The sequence below is a fragment of the Lithobates pipiens genome, unplaced genomic scaffold (genome assembly GCF_037356315.1).
Source record: "Lithobates pipiens isolate NorthernLeopardFrog02 unplaced genomic scaffold, aLitPip1_a1.2 Scaffold_18, whole genome shotgun sequence".
NCBI classification, from domain to species: Eukaryota; Metazoa; Chordata; class Amphibia; order Anura; family Ranidae; genus Lithobates; species Lithobates pipiens.
In genome coordinates, this window is record NW_027507758.1 from 303,087,752 (window position 1) to 303,108,172 (window position 20,421).

General features: G+C 41.5%; 1 protein-coding gene across 2 annotated transcripts in view; it reads right to left on the minus strand.

Moving 5' to 3' along the window:
* GRIK2 (glutamate ionotropic receptor kainate type subunit 2) overlaps positions 1-20,421 on the minus strand; it is a 984,426-nt gene that overhangs the window by 623,302 nt on the left and 340,703 nt on the right. For both annotated transcript variants that reach the window (XM_077487191.1, XM_077487190.1), the window contains one exon: positions 9,961-10,218. In XM_077487191.1, the coding sequence (XP_077343317.1) occupies positions 9,961-10,218 (258 nt within the window). The remainder of the gene's footprint in view (positions 1-9,960; positions 10,219-20,421) is intronic.

A 20,421-nucleotide genomic window follows, 5' to 3' on the forward strand; every position in this document is an offset into this window, starting at 1 on the left:
TGTTTTCAATCTGTCGGTACCATTCGCCCATAGTTGGAGCTCTAGTGGTTCTCCAATGTCTGGGGATGCATTGCGTGGCTGCGTTAATCATATGTAGGGTGAGTGATTTCCTATAATGGCGTTGTGGAATCGGTGTATGGTCCGGGACATAGGTTGTGATCTTTGCTACATGGTCATGGACTGCTTTCCAAAATGGCTGAAGTACTGGGCAGTCCCACCAAACATGTAGGAAGGAACCCACAGCCGCGTTGCATCTCCAGCAAGTCAGTGGGACGTCAGGAAAGAGTCTGTGTACTTTCTCTGGAGTGCGATACCATCTAGAGTAGATCTTATACTGTTTTCCTGTGCCGATACATTTAAAGTGCCTTTATGAGTGTGCTCATATATCTTTGCCCAATCATCATTGTTCATGGAGGTTGACATGTCAGTGTTCCATAATTGTTTTGTACTAGTATGTGCCTGCACATCTGAATTTAGCATTATGGCTATGGTTGAGATCAGATGTTTTTGAGGTTCTGAACTGTTACACAATGATTCAAAGGGGGTAAGTTCCCTGTGCCAATGCGAAAGTGTTGTAGAATTAAGAAAATGTCTAATTTGGAGATACTTGAAAAATGGCAAGGGAAGTTCGGGGAATTTATTCACCATATGTGAATGCGACTATATAGCCCCATGTTCAAGGAATTGGAATGCTCTATATGATGTTCCTTGTCGGGGAAGTCCCCAGCCTGTGATGTTGGGGGGGAAATCTGGGTTCGAGGATAGGGGAGTCATGGGACCCTGTGCCCCGTCAAGGCGGAGAGTTTGACTTGTACAATGGAGAGCGTGTATAGTTGGGCCTATAACGGGGTGTTTCCGACACGCTATGGGGATTGCTTGCTTGGAGATCCATGGGAGATTGATCAGTGGCAGTGGAACCATATCTTGTTCCAGCTGAATCCACGCTTTATGGTGATGGTGTACGTGCCAATCAACTAATCTGGTAAGCATACTAGCATGATAGTAGGTATGAATGTCAGGTAGACCTAATCCTCCAACACATTTGGGTAAGATGAGTTTGGCCCAGCTTAGCCTCGGGGGACAGTGGGCCCAAAGGAATTTCCTGCATATATCCTTGTAGGTTAGGAAAAATAATTTAGGGAGTGCTATAGGGATAGTTTGTAATAGGTACAATAATCGAGGAAGGATATTCATTTTTAGGATTGCTATCCTGCCAAACCAAGAAAATGGGCCTTTGTGCCAAGTCAGGAGGTCTTCTTGAATTTTAAGGAGCATGGGGCTGAAATTAGGGTCGTACAATTTGGACAAATCAGATGGGATGTTTATACCTAAGTATGTTAAAGCGCGGCGTTCCCAGCAAAAGGGAAAGTTATGCTGGCATTGGGTTACATCTTGATTCGATAGCGTGATGTTTAAGGCTTTTGATTTTTCAAAATTTATTTTTAGGTTCGATATGGTTTGGAAGAGGTCCAAGTCTTTTAAAAGGTTTGGGATTGTGACCACTGGGTCTGAAAGAAAAAGCATTATATCATCCGCATAAGCGGCAATTTTATAGGATTTCCCTTTAATATTCACCCCCTTTACATCAGTGTTGTCTCGCAGCATGCGGAGAAGGGGTTCAAGCGTTAGTATATAAATGAGTGGGGAAAGGGGGCAACCCTGACGGGTTCCGTTAGTGATGGAGAAGGCATTCGACAGTCGCCCGTTAACCCGTATTCTTGCTGTGGGAGTAGAATATAGGAGCTTGATCATCTGTAATAATCGCAGAGGGAAACCAAGATGTAATAGCACAGGAACCATATGGTCCCAGGCTACTCTGTCGAATGCCTTCTCCGCATCCAACGAGAGAAAGAATCCCTTTGTGTTCGTGGTAGTCAACCAGTGATGAATGTTTAGGGCTTTAATGGTATTGTCCCTGGATTCCCTACCAGGGACAAAGCCTACTTGGTCAGTAGAGATTACGTCAGAAAGTAAGGGCGATATCCTGTTAGCTATTATATTAGCATATAATTTGATGTCCACGTTGAGTAACGAGATTGGGCGGTAATTGGGGATCAATGTGGTATCTTTACCTGGTTTGGGAATTAGCGTGATGTGTGCCTCTAGAAGATCTGTGTTGGGTCTGGTGGATGTAAAAAGATTATTAAATGTTTCTATAAATTGTGGAAGTAGAATGTCAGAAAATGATTTATAATATGCTGCTGATAGCCCATCCGGTCCTGGACTTTTGCCGGCTTTCAATTGTTTAAGGGCAAGGGCGGCTTCTGTTAGCGAAAGGGGGGCCTCTAGAGCAGTCCTGTCCATGGGGTCTAGGGGAGGAGGCGAGTATTTGGAAAGGAAGTCATTTATGAGGTCTAGTCTGGATTGTGCAGCGTCCGCAGGCTGTCTATGTGGTAGATTGTAGAGTGAATGAAAGTACGTCACGAACTGTTGCGCTATAGCGTCAGAATCAACAATTGACTCTCCGGTCGTGGTCACAATTTTGTGAATATTGTATAGCGCTTTTTTTTTCTGAAGGGCTCTAGCCAACAACTTACCGGCCTTGTTTCCGGATTTGTAAAACAATTTATGAGTCAAAGCAAATTTATGCTTTAAAGTTTTTTGAAGCTCTGCCAGTAATTCCTCCCGGATCGAGATGAGCTCGGTAAGGTAGGATTCGGCAAGGGTGGGTTTGTGAGCCCTTTCCAGAGAGTGGATGCGCCTATACAATTCATCCATATGAGATTTCTTTATTTTGTTTCTGCGTGCTGCTAGTGATATAGTCTGTCCTTTATGATATGTATGTGAATATTGAGCCTAGTACATAGATTAACCACATTAAGGTTTTCAGGCTATTGCGTTTGAATATATAATTTTATGATTATACCCGACAGAGGGTATAACACATTTTGCAGCTTTTCTTACACTTTCATGAGCATTTCACTTAGTACACACACAATTTCACTCATATTCTATTAGTATTACTATATTTCTACTTATACACATCTTACTCATATTTTCACACTTTTTTAAGAGCGCCTAACACAATTAATTTTTGGAAATAGCGGATAATTTATTGTTAAGGAATATTTATATCTTGGGAAGTCACAAGTTATAAGTATAACAATACCAATCACACACATTTTCTAGAGAACTGTGGGTTGAGTTACCACTGCACTGAGGATCTAACAAACTGGTGTTCTTTTTCATGGTTCCTCTGAAAGTTTTTACTAACATATTGAAACATCTATAAGTTTAGCTCAATACTAAATATTATATATATTGTTAACATTTTTTCCATTCCATTTGGAGGAGTGTAGATACCAGGCAGAGGGTGTAACACATTGCATAGGAATACAGTGTATTGGAGCTATATATATGGTTACACTAAATTATTTTTGATTACTAGCCAATACCTTTATGTTTTATGTCCCTATCCCCACTATTGCATTTTGCAGAGGGTGTAACACAGTGTCCTTTACTATTTATTTAGCAAAAAAAAATTGGAACAGCGCCATGCCTACACTTTTTTCTCTTCAATATAGTGTACTTCACAGTAGTTCTTTCTAAGGCAGGGGGTCTCAAACTGGTGGCCCTCCAACTGTTGCGAAACTACAAATCCCATGAGGCATTGCAAGGCTGACAGTTACAAGCATGAATCCCACAGGCAGAGGCATGATGGGACTTGTAGTTTTGCAACAGCTGGAGGGTCTCCAGTTTGAGACCCCTGTTCTAAGGGCAGTTGCTGTTTTGAGATATTTCCTTTGCGCGGAATATATTTTATTTTCTATAAACTTAAACCACACCTACCTAAACGCTATATGCTCTCAAAATAAAAGGCTGACTTGGGGTACCCGATTTTACGAAATATTATTACGCAGCACAATTAGCTCATTTGAAAAAATACCATGCCACTAAAGAAATACCTTTATGGGTAGCATTAGAATCAGTGGACTGTGATCCCCTTCCCACTGCAAATCTCTCTCTTCTGGCTTACCCCCGCTCAACGGAAATCTATCACTAATCCCTACACTAAACATAGTCTCTCCATATGGGACAGGTTAAAAACTCTATTTGGTTTTCAATCTAAACAAAATCCTCCACTTTCTTTCCTTCATAACCCTTCCTTCTATCTGGCCTGGTCCTCCCCAAAATCTTTTTCAGCATGGACTAAAGCAGATCTACTACGAATCCCCTAATTCTTTCAATCCTCAAATATAATACCTTTCCCAACTTTAGGTGAGCAACATAATATACCACAAAACAGAAACCTTCAGATACCTTCAAATTAAGAATTTTCTGACCCAATACAAACCAAAAGCCACTACACCTCATAAATTTCTATTTTTGAACAAAGCTGTATATCAGACCAACACAGAAGTGGACTGATTTTACATTTATATGCTCAATTTATTTAATATACAACTTCTTCCCCTCCATCCTACACGGAAAAAATGGGAGAATGATCTCTACCTCCATTTAGATGAACAAGATTGGGCTTAAATCTGGCAAGCAACCAAATCAATAACTCCAAATTTTGTAGCCCTTGAGACTAATTACAAAGTCCTTACTAGATAGTATTTAGTTCCAGCACGATTAGCTAAATTCAACCATTAATACACTGCCAACTGCTTCAGAGGATGTACAACACCGGGCACACACACACACACGTTTTGTGGGAGTGCCCCATAGCTAACTCAGGCATTAAGGAAATATTAAATATTGAAAGAATTTTGAATACTTTCTTCCAGAATGATTAAACTGTAGCACTAGTAAACTTTAAACCCCACAGCTTGAACCTTCGGGAATTTAAACTATTACTATTTATAATAACAGCAGCTAAACAATCCATAGCGAAAGCATGGAAAACAAACTCTCTATGCATACAAACTGTCAAACAAAGAGTAACACAAGACATGGTACATGCGAAGACTGAAGAGATTTATCTAGACAAAAACGTTTTTTTCTTCCTCCTATTACTAATCTTCCCCTTTCCGTACACCTTTTTATAGTACAAACAGGGGTAGAAAGTATGTTCACTTACTTTTTCAGGGAATACCAAGCCATATAGAGGGACCTTGGCCCTGATTGTAGTTTATAATCCATTATTGTTTCATAATACCTTATATTATTATTTAATCATTGCCCCCTTTTAGCATTTAGTGTCCATAATTATACCCGACTATTGATATTATAATTGTAATTTAATTTCTATTTTGTATATTTTGTTATTTTTTTAATACAAATATTCTAATACAATACATTATTTATTATATAATCTCTCATTATATAATATAATTTATCATTATTTTACTAGCTCTTATTTAAACAAGAAGTTTTATTTTATGCTTTGACATTATTTTGTGAAATTTGTTTTTTACAATACTGACTTATTGTAATTTATTATAATCTATAAAATAAAATTATTCATCAAGAAATATGAGGGACAACAGTTAAAAAAAAATCAGTTTAGAGTTTATAACTTTCAGAGAAAAAAAAGACAGCTAAGTACTACATTATTTTAAGAATTTTACTTGCCCACATTCCGAACAGGAGAGACACCAGACATCTTTTAATAAAAAATATAATATTGGAGTGCATTGTTTGACCAAAAAAGTAATAAAATATTTTTCATTGACTGTATGCATAGTATGTAAGTAGATTTTAATGAAATTACATCTAGTAATTTAGACATCTAATTACTTGCAATGGATGAACAGCTTTGGAAAAAATATGTTTAGCACCTTAAAAGTGGCTGACCTCAAGAATATACTTCTTTGAAGCATAATGTAGAAATGAACCTGCAGAAAAAAAAAATCTGCAGCTAAGACTCATCTGTGGAAAAAAGTGTGTGGAACCCTTGCAGTGCTGAAGCATCAGAATAGGGTAGTAGAGGAAGTGTGAGAGGGTAATGGCAACAGACACTCACTGGAAAGGCAGCCACAATGTTCCTCTGCAATATATCCAAAGTGGTGCATTTTTTTGTTGCTTTTGGAATCATAGCCTGGGATCTGCCATCTTCTTCCTGGTACCCTTTTTCAGGGCCCAAATCCTAGGGTTCTTACAAACACTGTAGCACGAATGAGCCAATTTGCTACAATTTTTCCAACAGCAGGGAGACTCGATGATCTTACTATTACCACACTTACATACAAACTCCCAGGGGTTTGAAGGGGTAAAACATACTCCTAGAAGCCTGTTCTATATCCTACTTCTCCCTGCCAGCACTCCAACCCTCCTCTTCTTTTTCATGCTCCTTTTTTACCTGCTGCTGCCTCATAAAAATGCAGTTAGTTGTGAAAGAATCCAAAAATCCCTGAGTCATCAGGCAGTCCTAATATTTCTTTTGTTGCTGTGCCTTTAGTCCCCATTTTTGTTGCACCATGCAGTTGCAGGAACACCAGAGGGATTGTTTTGTTGATCTTTGCTTTGTTCTAGTCACTCCTTAAAATGGTGACAAAACTGTGTATGTAACCTGAATCATGATAAACCTGATATGGTGAAAATATTCCCAGATGACCATAATCTGTCCCAGTCCCAGACCCTTACACCTAAAGTGGTAATACACTTTTCTGGCCTGCTGCAGCACATCATGAAAGAAAGAGTACCTAACTATGAAACTCTGGACAACCAGGCTAAGGAAATGAGCAAGATAAAGCCCATCAGCGAACTTAATTCGGCTAAAGTGTGGACATCGGGTTGGTGCCATGGTGCCATTGTAACACATGATCCTGCCTTGCACAAGATGACAAGAGGTCAGCCACCTCTTGGACTGTCCCTGAAGAGCTGACAGAATCCATGGTCCAGTGTGGCTTCTGTCCCTCAAGCATACAAGCTGCAAATTAGCTGCAAAACAGTATTTTTTACAAACCTTTGTCTAGGCACTTAACCACTTGGGGGAGGCCATTGAGATGGAGAGGGTAGAGGAAACTGATCTGCTTCCATAACCAAGTTGCAGGATATAGGAGGGAACTAGCAGTGTTCCCTTAAGCCGCGTACACGCGTAGCCGTCTGTCCGACGTACTTAGTCTGGCGGACTTTCCGAACGGGCTACTTGCCCACACACGGCACTTTTTCAGCGGACTAATACGGCGTACTAAGTCCGCCGTACTATCCGACCTACTTTTGAAATGAACGGACTCGCCCACACACAGGAAAGTCCACTCATTTCGAGCGCGTCTCCAGGTAGGCGGGGCCCGCGAAGACGGGGACCGGGCACGCGGTGACTTATATAGAGACAAGGGGCGGGGTCTTCGGTGGATGTCACATGGGTTCATGTCACATGGCGACAGTCCCAGCATCCCCCGGGACTGTGACATCGTAAGGGGGTGGGGCCACCATGTGACATCAACCCATGTGACATCAACCCATGTGACATCAACCCATGTGACATCCACCGAAGACCCCGCCCCTTGTCCCTATATAAGTCGCCGCGTGCCCGGTCCCCATCATTGTGAGCGGAGGACTCGGCGAGGCAACATCTGAAGAAGAAGAAGAAGAGAAGAACAGAAGAACGGAAGGCGGCGGCGACAGAAGACCGGGCCACCGCCTGTAAAAGAGCTAGAAGAAGGCGCGGTGGCCCGGCAGAAGAACCGAAGAGGGGGACAAGACCCCTGAAGTCGGAAGAAGAGGCCGCGGCAATGAAGAAGAATGCCGGGCTCCTCCGCTAGTAAAAGAGCTACAAGAAGATAGCGGAGGAGTCCGGCGAGAAGACCCCCGAAGACGGAAGACCCCCGGAGCTGTGCAATAAACGATTTTATCTTGTGTGTTGTGTTTTTTTTGTACTTTATTTTACAGGTGAATGGGTAGGGGTACATTGTACCCCATACTCATTCACATAGGGTGGGGGGCCGGTATCCGGGGCCCCCTTAATAAAGGGGGCTCCTGGATTCTGATAAGCCCCCCGCCCGCAGACCCCGACAACCAATGGCCAGGGTTGTCGGGAAGAGGCCCTTGGCCCGCGGCCCCCCTTCCCAAAGGCACCCCCCATGTTGAGGGCACGCGGCCTGGTACGGCTCAGGAGGGGGGGGGGGCGCTCGCTCGCCCCTCCTTTCCTGGCCGGCCAGGTAGCGTGCTCGGACAAGGGTCTGTTGTGGACTTTGGGGGGACCCCCACGCCGATTTTTTTCGGCGTTGGGGTTCTCCTTTAAGTCCATACCAGGTGGCGGGGCCAGCGGCGTCTCCTTCGCAGGCCCCACCTACCTGCAGACCCGCTCGAAATGAGCGGACTTTTCTCCGGGCAGGAAAAGTCTGTTCATTTCAAAAGTACGGCGGACTGGCGCACACACGGCGGGATTGTCCGCCGAAATGCGAGTCCGGCGGGAAGATTGGAGTGTAAAACTACATTCTAAGTCCGCCGTACTTTCGGGTCAAAAAAGTATGCCGGAGGCTACACACAGGGGGATTGTCCGGCGGACTTGAGTTTGCCGGACTTTTCCACCCGCTTGTTTGATCGTGTGTACGCGGCATAATTAGTATGCTCCACAGCCTCTGCCATATGTATCCAGGCCAACATAAAAGAGCACTCTGGATCAGGTTTTTCTTTAGTTATGTACACCCTGGCAATGACATGGTCCAGCAACATGGAGAAATTAACATGTCAGAAAGTTGCAGAATGGGGAAGACAGAAGCAGTAGCAACTGCAAAGCCAATAATTTTGCAAACCGACATCAAGACACTGGCCATCATCATGGCCAAAGAGGCTGTCTTGGTCAAAGAGGCTGTTGAAGACAGCAGACTGGAGTTAGGAGACTTACCGTGTGGTTGAAGCCTGTGTGTGCCTATACTTGTGTAGGTTTCCACCCCTTTCATTTGAAGTTGCAAATTAAGTTTCTTGTGAGTGGGGGGGGGGGGAGCATAGGTGTTTTGCTGCTTGCCAGTATCATTGATTTTGCTGCCCCCACCGAAAGTTGTGGTGAACAGCCATGTGTCTAATCATGCATGTGGTACCAATATGTGGTACATTTATCATTCTTGATAGGCTGCAAACAGAGGCTGCAAATCACCATGGTGCTGTCAGCAATACATGTGCTAAAAAATCCCAGACTGCTAAACTCTGCAGAGTTGTCCTGGGTAGATAGTAGTGGCCTGCACCATTGGATAGTGCCATCTGGTAGAATAGGAAGACTGCTCTCTTCACTGCAAGCAAGAAATGCTATCAGCTGTTATATCTGCAGCATTTGCTGTTGGGAAAACTGGTCACCCCAGCCAACTATCCATTGCTGGGTGACTGGACCCTTCCCCTCTCCTCTAGTTCTGCAGGGTATGTCTATGTGACAAACCCATACAGACTCCTGCTCCCCACACCTCTTAAGTAAGAAGATCCTGAAGTAGGGCAAAGCTGCTTAATGGTGTCACTTGATCTTTGAAGAAGGTTTTACAGCAACACAATTAAAGAATACAAAAAAGAGGGGCCTGCTCTAGATGAGTGAGAGGAGGAATAAGGTTCAAAATAGGTTTGGCATGGAGATGGGCTTTAATATGTATCATAGCATGTGTTAAACAATTTACTAATTTAGTAACTTGTCCCTTTCAGTTATTGATGTGTTCAATAATTAATTAATATAATTAATATAATTAAGAACTTTTAGTGACAGTACACCTATTCCAGTTCATCAAACAAAATGAAATAACATATTCGTTATTTAATACATGTCTTATTACATTCAAACACTTTATAATAAAAAGAGGCAGCATGTTAAAAATAGTGGTGTCTTGGGTCCCCAGTGGTTTGGATTGGGTTCGATTAACATTTAGGAAGGTCAGAGAGGAAAATGCTGTGTTGTTTACTCAGACAGAAGGTCAAAAGAGTGATCTAACTAAATCAATAGTTTCTTCAGACAGTTTTAGATCTTTAAAATGAAGCTAGGTTAAAAGAAAATGACATGGTTAAAGACTAGCTTGCTAAAGCTATTCATTGTAGCAAATCTATTTATCACTTCCATTGAACACTCTTAGTCTGTTTATAAGAAGTAATTCTTACCAGTGCTGTCATCATAAGCAATAGTCACTGTCTTCCATTTGAAAAACTGCACCAAATCAAGAATTGCTCGACTAAGTGATGAAAAGTCTGGGTACAAGCTGACATAGAAAGAATCCTTGTTATCAGAAACCTGATGCTTCCATCGAGTCTGAATGTGTGGAACTCCAAGTGCATTGCATATAGACTGCACTGCATTTGCTGAAGAACTGTGGGAAGGTCCAAATATTGCAGCCACTCCAAGAGATAGTTGTTCACAAGCTAAAAAAAAAAAAAAAAAAAAAACATTCAATTACTAGTCTGTTTTACCACAACAAAGCAGTAAAAAAAAAATGATTCTTATTTGTATTATTTTGTGACTGTTTTCAATAAATAACACACCATTCAGGGAATGCATATGGAAGTCTTATTGTTTGTTTCTATACAATGTCAATAAAGTCTTAAAGTTTTTTATTAGTTAACAAAATGTCACTGCACTGACCACTGGACTCATACTAGAACACCGGTCTTACTATACTAACCAATAGTACACAAACACTAAAGCATAATTTTAAATAACATCTTTCATCATCATAATGCAGTAGCTATTAACAACATCCCCCTCCCCAATGATAAAGTTGGATGGGAGGAGGACGTTTCACATTTGACAGAGGACTGTGTGAAGTCCCAAATTGAATTTCTAAAGTGTCCCAATCTAACACTCACATTGCATTTATTATACCTCTTAAAAACTCCATAGCTATAGCTGGATAACAAACCCAATATGTCCAAGATGCTGTAGGGAAGAGGGTATGTTAATATATTTACTTTGTGGATGCCCCAATCTGCATGGTTATTAACAGAAAATTATATCAGCCAGCCATCAGCAACTAGCCTGTAAGTGTCACTAAAGGCAAACTTTTTTTTTTGTTTTAGAGTAGAGAAGGATTAGATCCCCTATCATGTTGTATTGTTGCCAGTGCCCCCATCAGGGAGATTCCCCTTCTCTCTTTGTCCTGTTTACTGTTATCATAAAAAGTTAAAGTAAAAAATAAAATCCTACATTTTGGGTTGACGTCAGAACAGAAATAGAGGAGAAATGTTCAAATGGGGACACTAGTTCTGGTGACCATTGTGACAACCAGGTATTCCTTCACTTTGAAAGGATTTATCATTTTGGCTACATGACAGGAAGTGAAAGAAAATCTCCTCCATTGGACACAGATGCCAAGAAAAAAAAACTGACAAGGGTTATAACCCTCCCTTACTTTATCCAAAACAAAAAAAGTGTTGCCTTTAGTGTAACTTTAGGACCAGGCCCACACATATTCACAGAGGTCACACACTCCCTAAATGCAGAAATAGGTGTTTATTTAATTTTGCCTATGTACTAAATTTTTTTTTGTTTTCAGTCCTATAGCATTGGATCACAAATAACCCAACTTTCTCTAGAGGTATTACACATCTGTAAATTGATTCTAGTTGCTAAAAAGAAGCAATATTGACATAGCTGGCATCAGTGTTCTCTGCAGTCTCTTACTCGGAAATATCTGTGGCCAATAAATTAACATTTTGTTTTTCCCATATATTTTTTACAAGAATAGACTCAAATTCCCACAAAATGTCGATAGTGAATACAAAATATTTAGACAAATTTCCAAACGTGTTAAGTGTGTCACATAGAGGTGCCCATGGCTAGGTTACGATTCTTAAGGTCCTTTTTACATATAAACATGTGTATGTCCAATTTGCCTGAAATTAACCAAACTGTTGCCCAAAACTCCGTGGGCATTATCCAACCATTTATAAAGCAAATTTAATGGACAGGAACATTTGTGCTTCATTTGTCCAGCAAAAATGACTTTCCCTGCCATTCAGGGATCTGTTTTGCAATGCCTTTAATTACCTGATGTGATACTTTAGCCCACTAAACTGCAGGCATGATTTCTTTTAGGCTGCTGCTGATGCTTCTACATGGCTGGACAATAATGAATCCTCCTCCCAAGATCAGCATGCTAAAGTAATATTGGAATGAACATTCATGATTCAGCAAGTGTGCTATATAGCTCTCCTCCCTAGTGCTAGTTTAAACTCTTCACCTCTGGAAGATTTACCTCTCTTCCTGACCAGTTTTTTGATGCGGCACTGCATTAATTTAACTGACAATTGCGTGGTCGTGCAATACTGTACCAAAATAAAATGTATGTCCTTTCTTTTGGTGGTATTTGACCACCTCCGCAGTTTTTATTTTGTGAGCTATAAACAAAAAACGACCAACAATTTTGATTTTTTTTTCCTTTCTGCTCTAAAACACATCCAATAAAAAAATGTAAACAATCTAATTTCTTCATCAATTTAGACCAATATGTATTCTGTTACATATTTTTGGTAAAAAAAATCCCAATAAGCGTATATATTGATTGGTTTGCACAAATGGTATAGTGCCACAAACTATGGGATATATTTATGGAATTTTTCTCTTTTTTTCTACAAGCGGTGGCGATCAGCGACCTATAGTGTGACTGTGATATTGTAGCGGACAAATCGGACATCTAACTGACACTTTGGACACTTTGTTTGGAGACCAATGACATTGTTACAGTGCTAAAAATATGCACTATGAGTGTTCTAATGACACTGGCTAGGAAGAGGTTATCATCAGAGGTGTATATTTTGACCTGTTGGCTGGCTCCCTGGGAATGATTTTTGAGTTGCTCCTTCTTATAACTTTACACTAATAGACTGATTCATTGTGTGTTTATGGACCCTATTTTGGTATATTTGCTATGAGCCCTCAAGTTAACTTTCAGTGACCTGGCTTGATGTTTTGCTCTATGCCAGGTTACTGAGTATTCCTGTTAGGAACTGTTGTGCTGCTTGCATATTCTGCTGTGTTTCATGCACTAGTCAATCAATAGTGTGCATCCATAAACCCTTCCTTTTTCTTGCATTTCTGCTAATCCCACCATATGCTTCTTTTTGTGGGACTAATCATGCCCTTTTGGATTGTATAAACATGCAGTAAAGGACACAGATCTTCCTATTACCTTGACTCATTGGAGGAATAATGGATTATCCATTGTTTTGTGTAATGTTAGGGTATTGGGCATTCATAAAAAAAAAATGGGCAGACTCGATGGACTAGTCAGTCTTTTCCTGCTGTCATTTTTCTATGTTACAGTGCCTTGAAACAGTATTTACAAACCGTTGACATTTTACACATTTTGTCATGTCACTATCAAAAATGTTAATGTATTTTATTGGGATTTTCTGATTTTATGTGATAGACCAACACAAAGTGGCACATAATTGTGAAGTGGAATGAAAATGATAAATGATTTTAATTTTCTTTTACAAATAAATATGTGAAAAGTGTGGTGCTTATTTGTATTTGTAAATAACAAACATTTTATTTGAGTTCAGTGTTGCATGACTGTGTACTTGTCGTTCAAAGTGTGAGAGCACTGAAAGTTGAAAATTGGTCTGGGCAGGAAAGGGGCAAAAGTGTGCCCCCCCCCCCCCCAATCCATTCCAGGCCCTTGTGGATATTCTGTTAAATCAGACTGTAGGGTTTTTCCTGAACGACCAGTGTGTCGGCTATAGCCAGAAAGACTTATCAATGTATTCTGATGTAGGGAAAGGCAGAACACAATAGCACAGCAGGAGTGATTCCACCATCCACATCAAAAGTGTGGATGGAGGAATCAGAATTTTTTTCACTGAAGCCGCTGGGTGAAAGAAAAAAAAAAGGATTACTGTATGGTCTGCATTATGGTTCATTATTTCAACCACTGGAGAGAGGGGCATAATTAATTACTACCAAGCTGTGCTTTTCTCTTTATCCTGGAACACAAAAAAACAGCCCTGAAGCTCAGAGGTAAACTGTATGTTGTTTTGTAAATGTGTTTTTCTTTCTAATTTGTAAATATCATGTAACATACTGTGCTTATACTGTACATTGTGTTGTAAATACCATTTAGTGTGTCATTTGTAAATATTATGTAACTCTATTAATGAAGGTATACTGCAGAACTACTTCTTTTGTCCAAAAATCCTTAGTTCTGTTTATGTAAATACTCCTACAGTGATTGGAGTATATTCACATACAGTAATTTTACATCAAATACCAGGGTTATGGCAGCAGTTAGCTGACATAACCTGCTAGCTGTTAGCTGCCTTAAACCCGGTATCTTTATTTACATTTATAAAAGTGGATAGCCATGAGATCCATTCCACAAGCATTCACAATTTTAAAGCATGACATTTTAGCGATCTATTTACTTAGCGTAACATCATATTTCACATTACACCAACAATTTGGGCTAACTTTATTGTTTTTTTGTTCTTTTTTATTCATTAAAGTGTATTTTTTCCTGAAAAACTGCGTTTGAAAAACCATTGCCCAAATACAGTGAAACGTAAAATATTGCCATTTTAGTATATAGGGTCTCTGCTAGAAAAAAAAAAATATATATATATATATATATTTTAATTTTTTTCTTGATCATGCATCACGGGCACCTTCAGTGATTGGGCACTTGGACACTGACATCCTCCCCTATATAACCCCTCCCATATGGGAGGTACCTCAGTTTTTTTGCCAGTGTCTACGGTGGTTGGTCACCGAAAACATGTGCTATGAAGAAAGCTCTATGCGGGTCCCTGCAGGGGTCTAAGAGCTATACTAACCAGATCCATATCTTGGGCCAATATTTGATTCCCAAGATCATATGATACCCAGGCCTCATCATCCGAAGAAACATGGTTTTGCCTGTAAGTCCTCTCCTATGGAAGACTTGGCTCTGGGAAAACCAGACTTGGTGTACTATTAAAACAGTGGCACGAAAGTTCTGACAGAGTCTTTTACAGGTCCAGGTAAGAGGTTCCTTTTGAGAAGGAACCCAAAAAACCCTGAAGGTTGGCACAATGCTACCCGTTGTGATGGGTGAAGATCGGAAACTGTCTGTTTTCAGCAGTTCCTGCGACAGGGACAGGTAAGAGAAATTAATCCTATATATATATATATTGCATATTATGGATTTCTTCACAAGAGTAGTTGCATGTCTTAACTTGCTTCTGCCACTAGTAAAATTAGTAAAGAGCAACCTGGTGTATACTTACATCTCTTTCCAGGATACACGCTCAGTGAAGCCAGTCTCCAGGCCGCTCACATCCTCTGCTGCAGGCTCTGCCACAGATCTTTATAAATAAGGGCAGGGCCATCTTTAATATTGATTGGACCCTGGGCAAAACTTTTTTTGAACCCCCCCCCCCCCCATGCAGTTTTGCTCTCCACCTGCTCTGAGACGTGCAATAAATAATAGCTAGACTCAAAATCAGTTTACTGAATCAGATCAGGCAGCTATTGCGATTGGTTGCCAGAAATTACAGTGTATCATTACCGCTCACTGACTGGTTGCTAGAGGTTACAGCACGCATTACAGCTCACTGATTTGTTGCTAGAGGTTACAGCACATCATCTCCTCACTCCAGGGGTCATGCTATACATGTGGATGCCACCTTTATTTACATATCTATGCAGCTATTTACATATGAATGCTGCTGCTATTTATATATGAATGCTGCTGCTATTTACATATGAATGCTGGTTATTTACATGTAAATACAAGGTATGCAGGTGAGTCATCTGTACACAACAATAGGGCAGAGCTGGGCAGCATTATTAGCAGCACTTCACACTGAGTTATCAGGACATAGCCAGAGACAAGGAAATTTAAACTGGGAGTTAGTTGGCAAGTTAGAGGCAGGTGCTTTGGGCCCCACAACAATGACAGGGCCCAGGGCAGCTGCCCTTTTTGCCCTGCCTTAAAAACGGCCCTGAATAAGGGTCCCATGTAGTCTGGGTTGTCCCGCGGAGCTCCAAATGTGGTCCTTTTGCTCCTCCTCGTTCGTGGCCGCTGCCAGCTTGTCCATGCACATGCTTTTACATACAGGCAGCAAAACAGAGGGGGGGTGTGGTTAGCGCAGGCGCCAAGCGGTAAATTTAAAGAGCCCAGAGCGCCAGAGCTATGTAAAGCGAATAGACACAGAGCTGTGGGCAGTAAGCATCCTAAGGGATCAGATCCAGGCAATCCTAAGACACCTACTCAGCATCAGGTTGTGCAGTTTAAGCATATATGTGTATCGTGAGACTTGTAGCACAACAGTGATTGCACTTTGTACTAGTACCTCTGCTTTGTAGCTGAGTACTATGTCTCCTCGTAAGAGGGTCTCAGGGGGAGGTAACAAAGGCACTAAAAAATCACTGCCTATATGTAGGGGTCCTAAAGATGCCTGTAGGTTACCATCTGCCGCAAAACTGGAGCCAGCCTTACAGGATGAGTCGGTGCCCCTGTCAGGCTTTGCAGCCTCTCCTAAGGTTTCAGCCCCAGCGTATGTCACAGAAGACTCCCTTAAGGTTACATTGGAGGGTTTTGAAGGAAGAATATAGAATGTTATTTCAGCTTCCTTAAAAGATAGCAGAAAAAGGGGGTAGATCCTCTCCCTCTGCTGCAATTCCTCTTTCAGATGATTCCTCTGACAATGAGGAGAGATCCTTATCATGGGATAGGGATCAAGAGCAGTCGGATGAATCAGAGGAAGAGGAAAGAGTTTCCTCCTCTCAGGCACTCAAGAAGCATGTCCAGGATTACACAGAATTGGTGCATACCACTTTCAGAAAGCCCGCTGCTGAGGCTGCTGCATCCTCTTCCTGCGGGGTCAGGAAAATCCCACAGACTGCCTTTTCCTCTCCAACTCATCCCTTAATGGATAAATTGTTGTATGAGGATTGGGGGCAACCCGATAAACAGTTTTCTCCTCCTAAAAGGTTTTCTATACTTTATCCTCTGGAGGAAAGTTTCACCAAGAAGTGGGAGGTCCCATCCGTGGATGCGGCTGTCTCTTGTGTGAATAAAAACCAGACCTGTCCTCTGGATAATGCTCAGGTGTTTAAGGATCCAACTGATAAAAAGCTGTAAATTTTATTAAAAGCCTCCTTTTCCATGGCTGGCGCTGTAGTCCAACCTACAGTCGCAACTGTGGGGTAGTGTCAATTCCTCAAGGAACAAGTTAAGCAAATGCTTAGCCTCCTTCCCAGAGAGGAAGTGGAGAACTATGCAGACCTCAGGTTTTGTGCTTTATGATTGATGCAATTTTGGATTCCGTCCAACAAGCATCACGTTTATCTCTCCTGTTGGTACACATGTGAAGGTCCCTTTGGGCAGCTGAGTTTTCATGTAAAAAATATTTGACTGGTTTCCTGTTTAAAGGGGAATGCTTATTTGGGGATGACTTGGATAAATTCATCCAAAAAATTACTGGTGGTAAATCTGCTCTTTTACCAATCCAAAAGAATAAACGTCCATCATTCAGGCATTCCCTAGAACATCAGGCTCTAAGCAGTGGTGATGGCCTTCACAAGCTACCTCTAGAGGAAAGGCCCAAAGTCACACCCAAGGGCAGAAAAAGACTTGGGGGCAAAAGCCCACCAAGCAGAGCCCCAAAGCTTCTTTGTGAAGGGGCTCCCCCACTCGGCCAAGTGGGGGGAAGGCTGCTGCAGTTTGCAGAAGCCTGGTGGGAAGAGATTCAAGACAGATGGGTAGTCTCCTCAGTATCTCTGGGCTACAAGCTAGAATTCCAAGAGACTCAACCATCTCGCTTCCTAAGGTCAAGGGTCTCCAAAGATCCAGTAAAGCGAAGACCACTACTTCTGGCCTTAGATCACTTGCTATCCCAGGGGGTGATAGTGGAAGTGGACCCAAAAGAACAGAGTTCAGGGTTTTACTTGAATCTCTTCACCGTTCCAAAACCAAATGGGGATGTCAGACCCATTCTGGATCTAAAAGATCTGAATCAATTTCTACACAATCAGTCCTTCCAAATGCAGTCAATACCTTTTGTGGTCTCCACCCTTAAAGGGGGGGAGTTTATGGCATCAATAGATATCAAGAATGCATTGACATGACATTGAGATGTTGACTTTTCCCGCTCACCACAAATATCTAAGGTTTGCGGTAGATCAGCACCAATTTCAATTTGTGGCCCTTCCTTTTGGTCTCTCTACAGCTCCTCGAGTTTCTAGACCCTCATTTAGCAAACCTAAGAGCTCAAGGCATAACCGTGATAGCTTATCTAGATGATTTGCTACTCATAGAGCAGACAGCAGCGCCCCTGAACCACAATGTTCTCAACACAGTAAAACACCTGAAAAGCCTAGGTTGGATTATAAACCTAGAAAAGTCTTCCTTGTAACCTTCAACAAGGTTGGAATATCTGGGCATGATCATAGACATCGCTCAAGGCAAGATGTTTCTACCAGAGCCAAAAGCCAAGGCCGTAAGGGTTCTGGTCCGCCTAGTGTTTAGCAGGAGTTAGTCAATTCGGCTATGTATGAGACTGTTAGAAAAGATGGTCGCCGCCTTCAAGGCCATTCCATTTGCCCAGTTTCACTCAAGTTCTTTACAGAGATGCATCCTTGCGGCTTGGAACAAGACGCCCAATCCTGGGATCTTCCTATGTGCTTATCCCCAGTGATATGCAAAGGTCTCAATTGGTGGTTAAAAACCAAGAATCTTCTAAAAGGCAAGACCTTTCTTCCACTTCCATTGATGACAGCCTGACAGGCTGGGGAGCAGTGCTGGAAGAGGTATGCATGCCGCAACCGAAAGACTCTTGCCCTTAAATATTCTGGAAATTCGGGCAATTTACATGGCCCTCATGGACTGGTCTTGCAGGGTCACCCTATTCGAATATAGTCTGACAATGCCACGGCTATGTCTTATATCAATCACCAAGGTGGCACCAGAAGTCTGGATGCACAAAGAGAGGTGACTTGCATACTTGCTTGGGCAGAAAGGCATGTTCCTTGCCTTTCTGCAGTCTTCATCCCAGGAGTGGAAAATGTTCAAGTGGATTTTCTAAGCCATCAGCAATTACACCCAGGAGAATGGGCTCTACACCCAAACATAGTTCAGACCATATGTCACAAATGGGGTACTCCAAATGTAGATCTGTTTGGGTCCAGATTCAACAAGAAGCTGGACAAGCTTGTGTCGAGAACAAAGGACATACTTGCTCAGGGGCCGGATGCTCTGACAATTTCCTGGGATCGGTACAATCTAATTTATGCCTTCCTGCGAATCCACTTCTGCCACGGTTCTGAGAAGAGTCAAAAGGGAAACAAAGTCGGTTCTTTCTCTCTTGCAGGGTCCAATTTACCACCCTGCTTTACACAGTCTGAATTTGACGATTTGGCAGCTGAGACCCACATTCTGAAAGTCCGTGGACTCTCGAAGTCAGTCTTCTCTACTCTGGTTAATGCCACAAAGCCGGCCTCCAGGCCACCAATAGGGATGAGCTGAACACCCCCAGTTTGGGTCGCACCAGAACTTTCAAACGGACCGAAAATTCATGCGAACTTTAGAACCTCGTTGAAGTCTATGGGACTCAAAAGTTCTAAATAAAAAGAGCTAATTTTAATGGATAATAAGCAAGATATTGTCCTAAAAAAGGATTTGGGGACCCGGCTCCTGCCCCAGGGGACATGGGCCAATGCCAATTTTTTTTTTTAAACTGCCGTTTTTTCGGGAGCACTGGTTTTAATGACGATTAAAGTGAAAAAAAGTGAAATATTCCCCACTCACCCTTTGAATGACAATTATTCAGTCATGCAACACTGTACCTAAATTAATTTTTTGTCCTTTTTTTCCCACAAATATAGCTTTCTTTTGGTGGTATTTGATCACCTCTGGGGTTTTTATTTTTTGCGCTATAAATGAAAAAAGACCGTAAATTTTGAAAAAAAAGCATATTTCTTTGTTTCTGTGACAAAATTATGCAAATTATTAATTTTTCGTCATAAATTTTGGGCACTATTTATACTTCTACATGTCTTTGGTAAAAATAACCAAAATTAGTGGATATTATTTGGTCTTTGAGAAAGTTAGAGAGTCTACAAGCTGTGGTGCGAATCGCACAAAATTTATCACATCTGATGTACTGGTGGACTATCTCACTTCTTGCGACCCGAACAAGTCAGGAAAGTACAAATACCCCCCAAATGACCCCTTTTTGGAAAGTAGACATTCCAAGGTATTTAGTAAGAGGCATGGTGAGCTTTTTGATGTTGTAATTTTTCCCACAATTTTTGCAAAATTAAGATTTTTTATTTATTTTTTATTTTTTTCCACAAAATTGTAATTGTAATAGATTATTTCTCTCACGTGGCATGTGTATACCACAAATGACACCCCCAAAAAAATTCTGCTACTCCTCCTGAGTATTACAATACCACATGTGTGGGACTTTTTTACAGCCTGGCCACATAGAGAGGCCCAACATGCAGGGAGCGCCATCACGTGTTCTAGGAGCATAAATTACACATCTAACTTGTTGACTACCTTTTACACTTTTGAAGGCCCTGGAGCACCAGGACAATGACACGTGGCACTGATACATGGCACTGATGACACTTATACGTGGCAC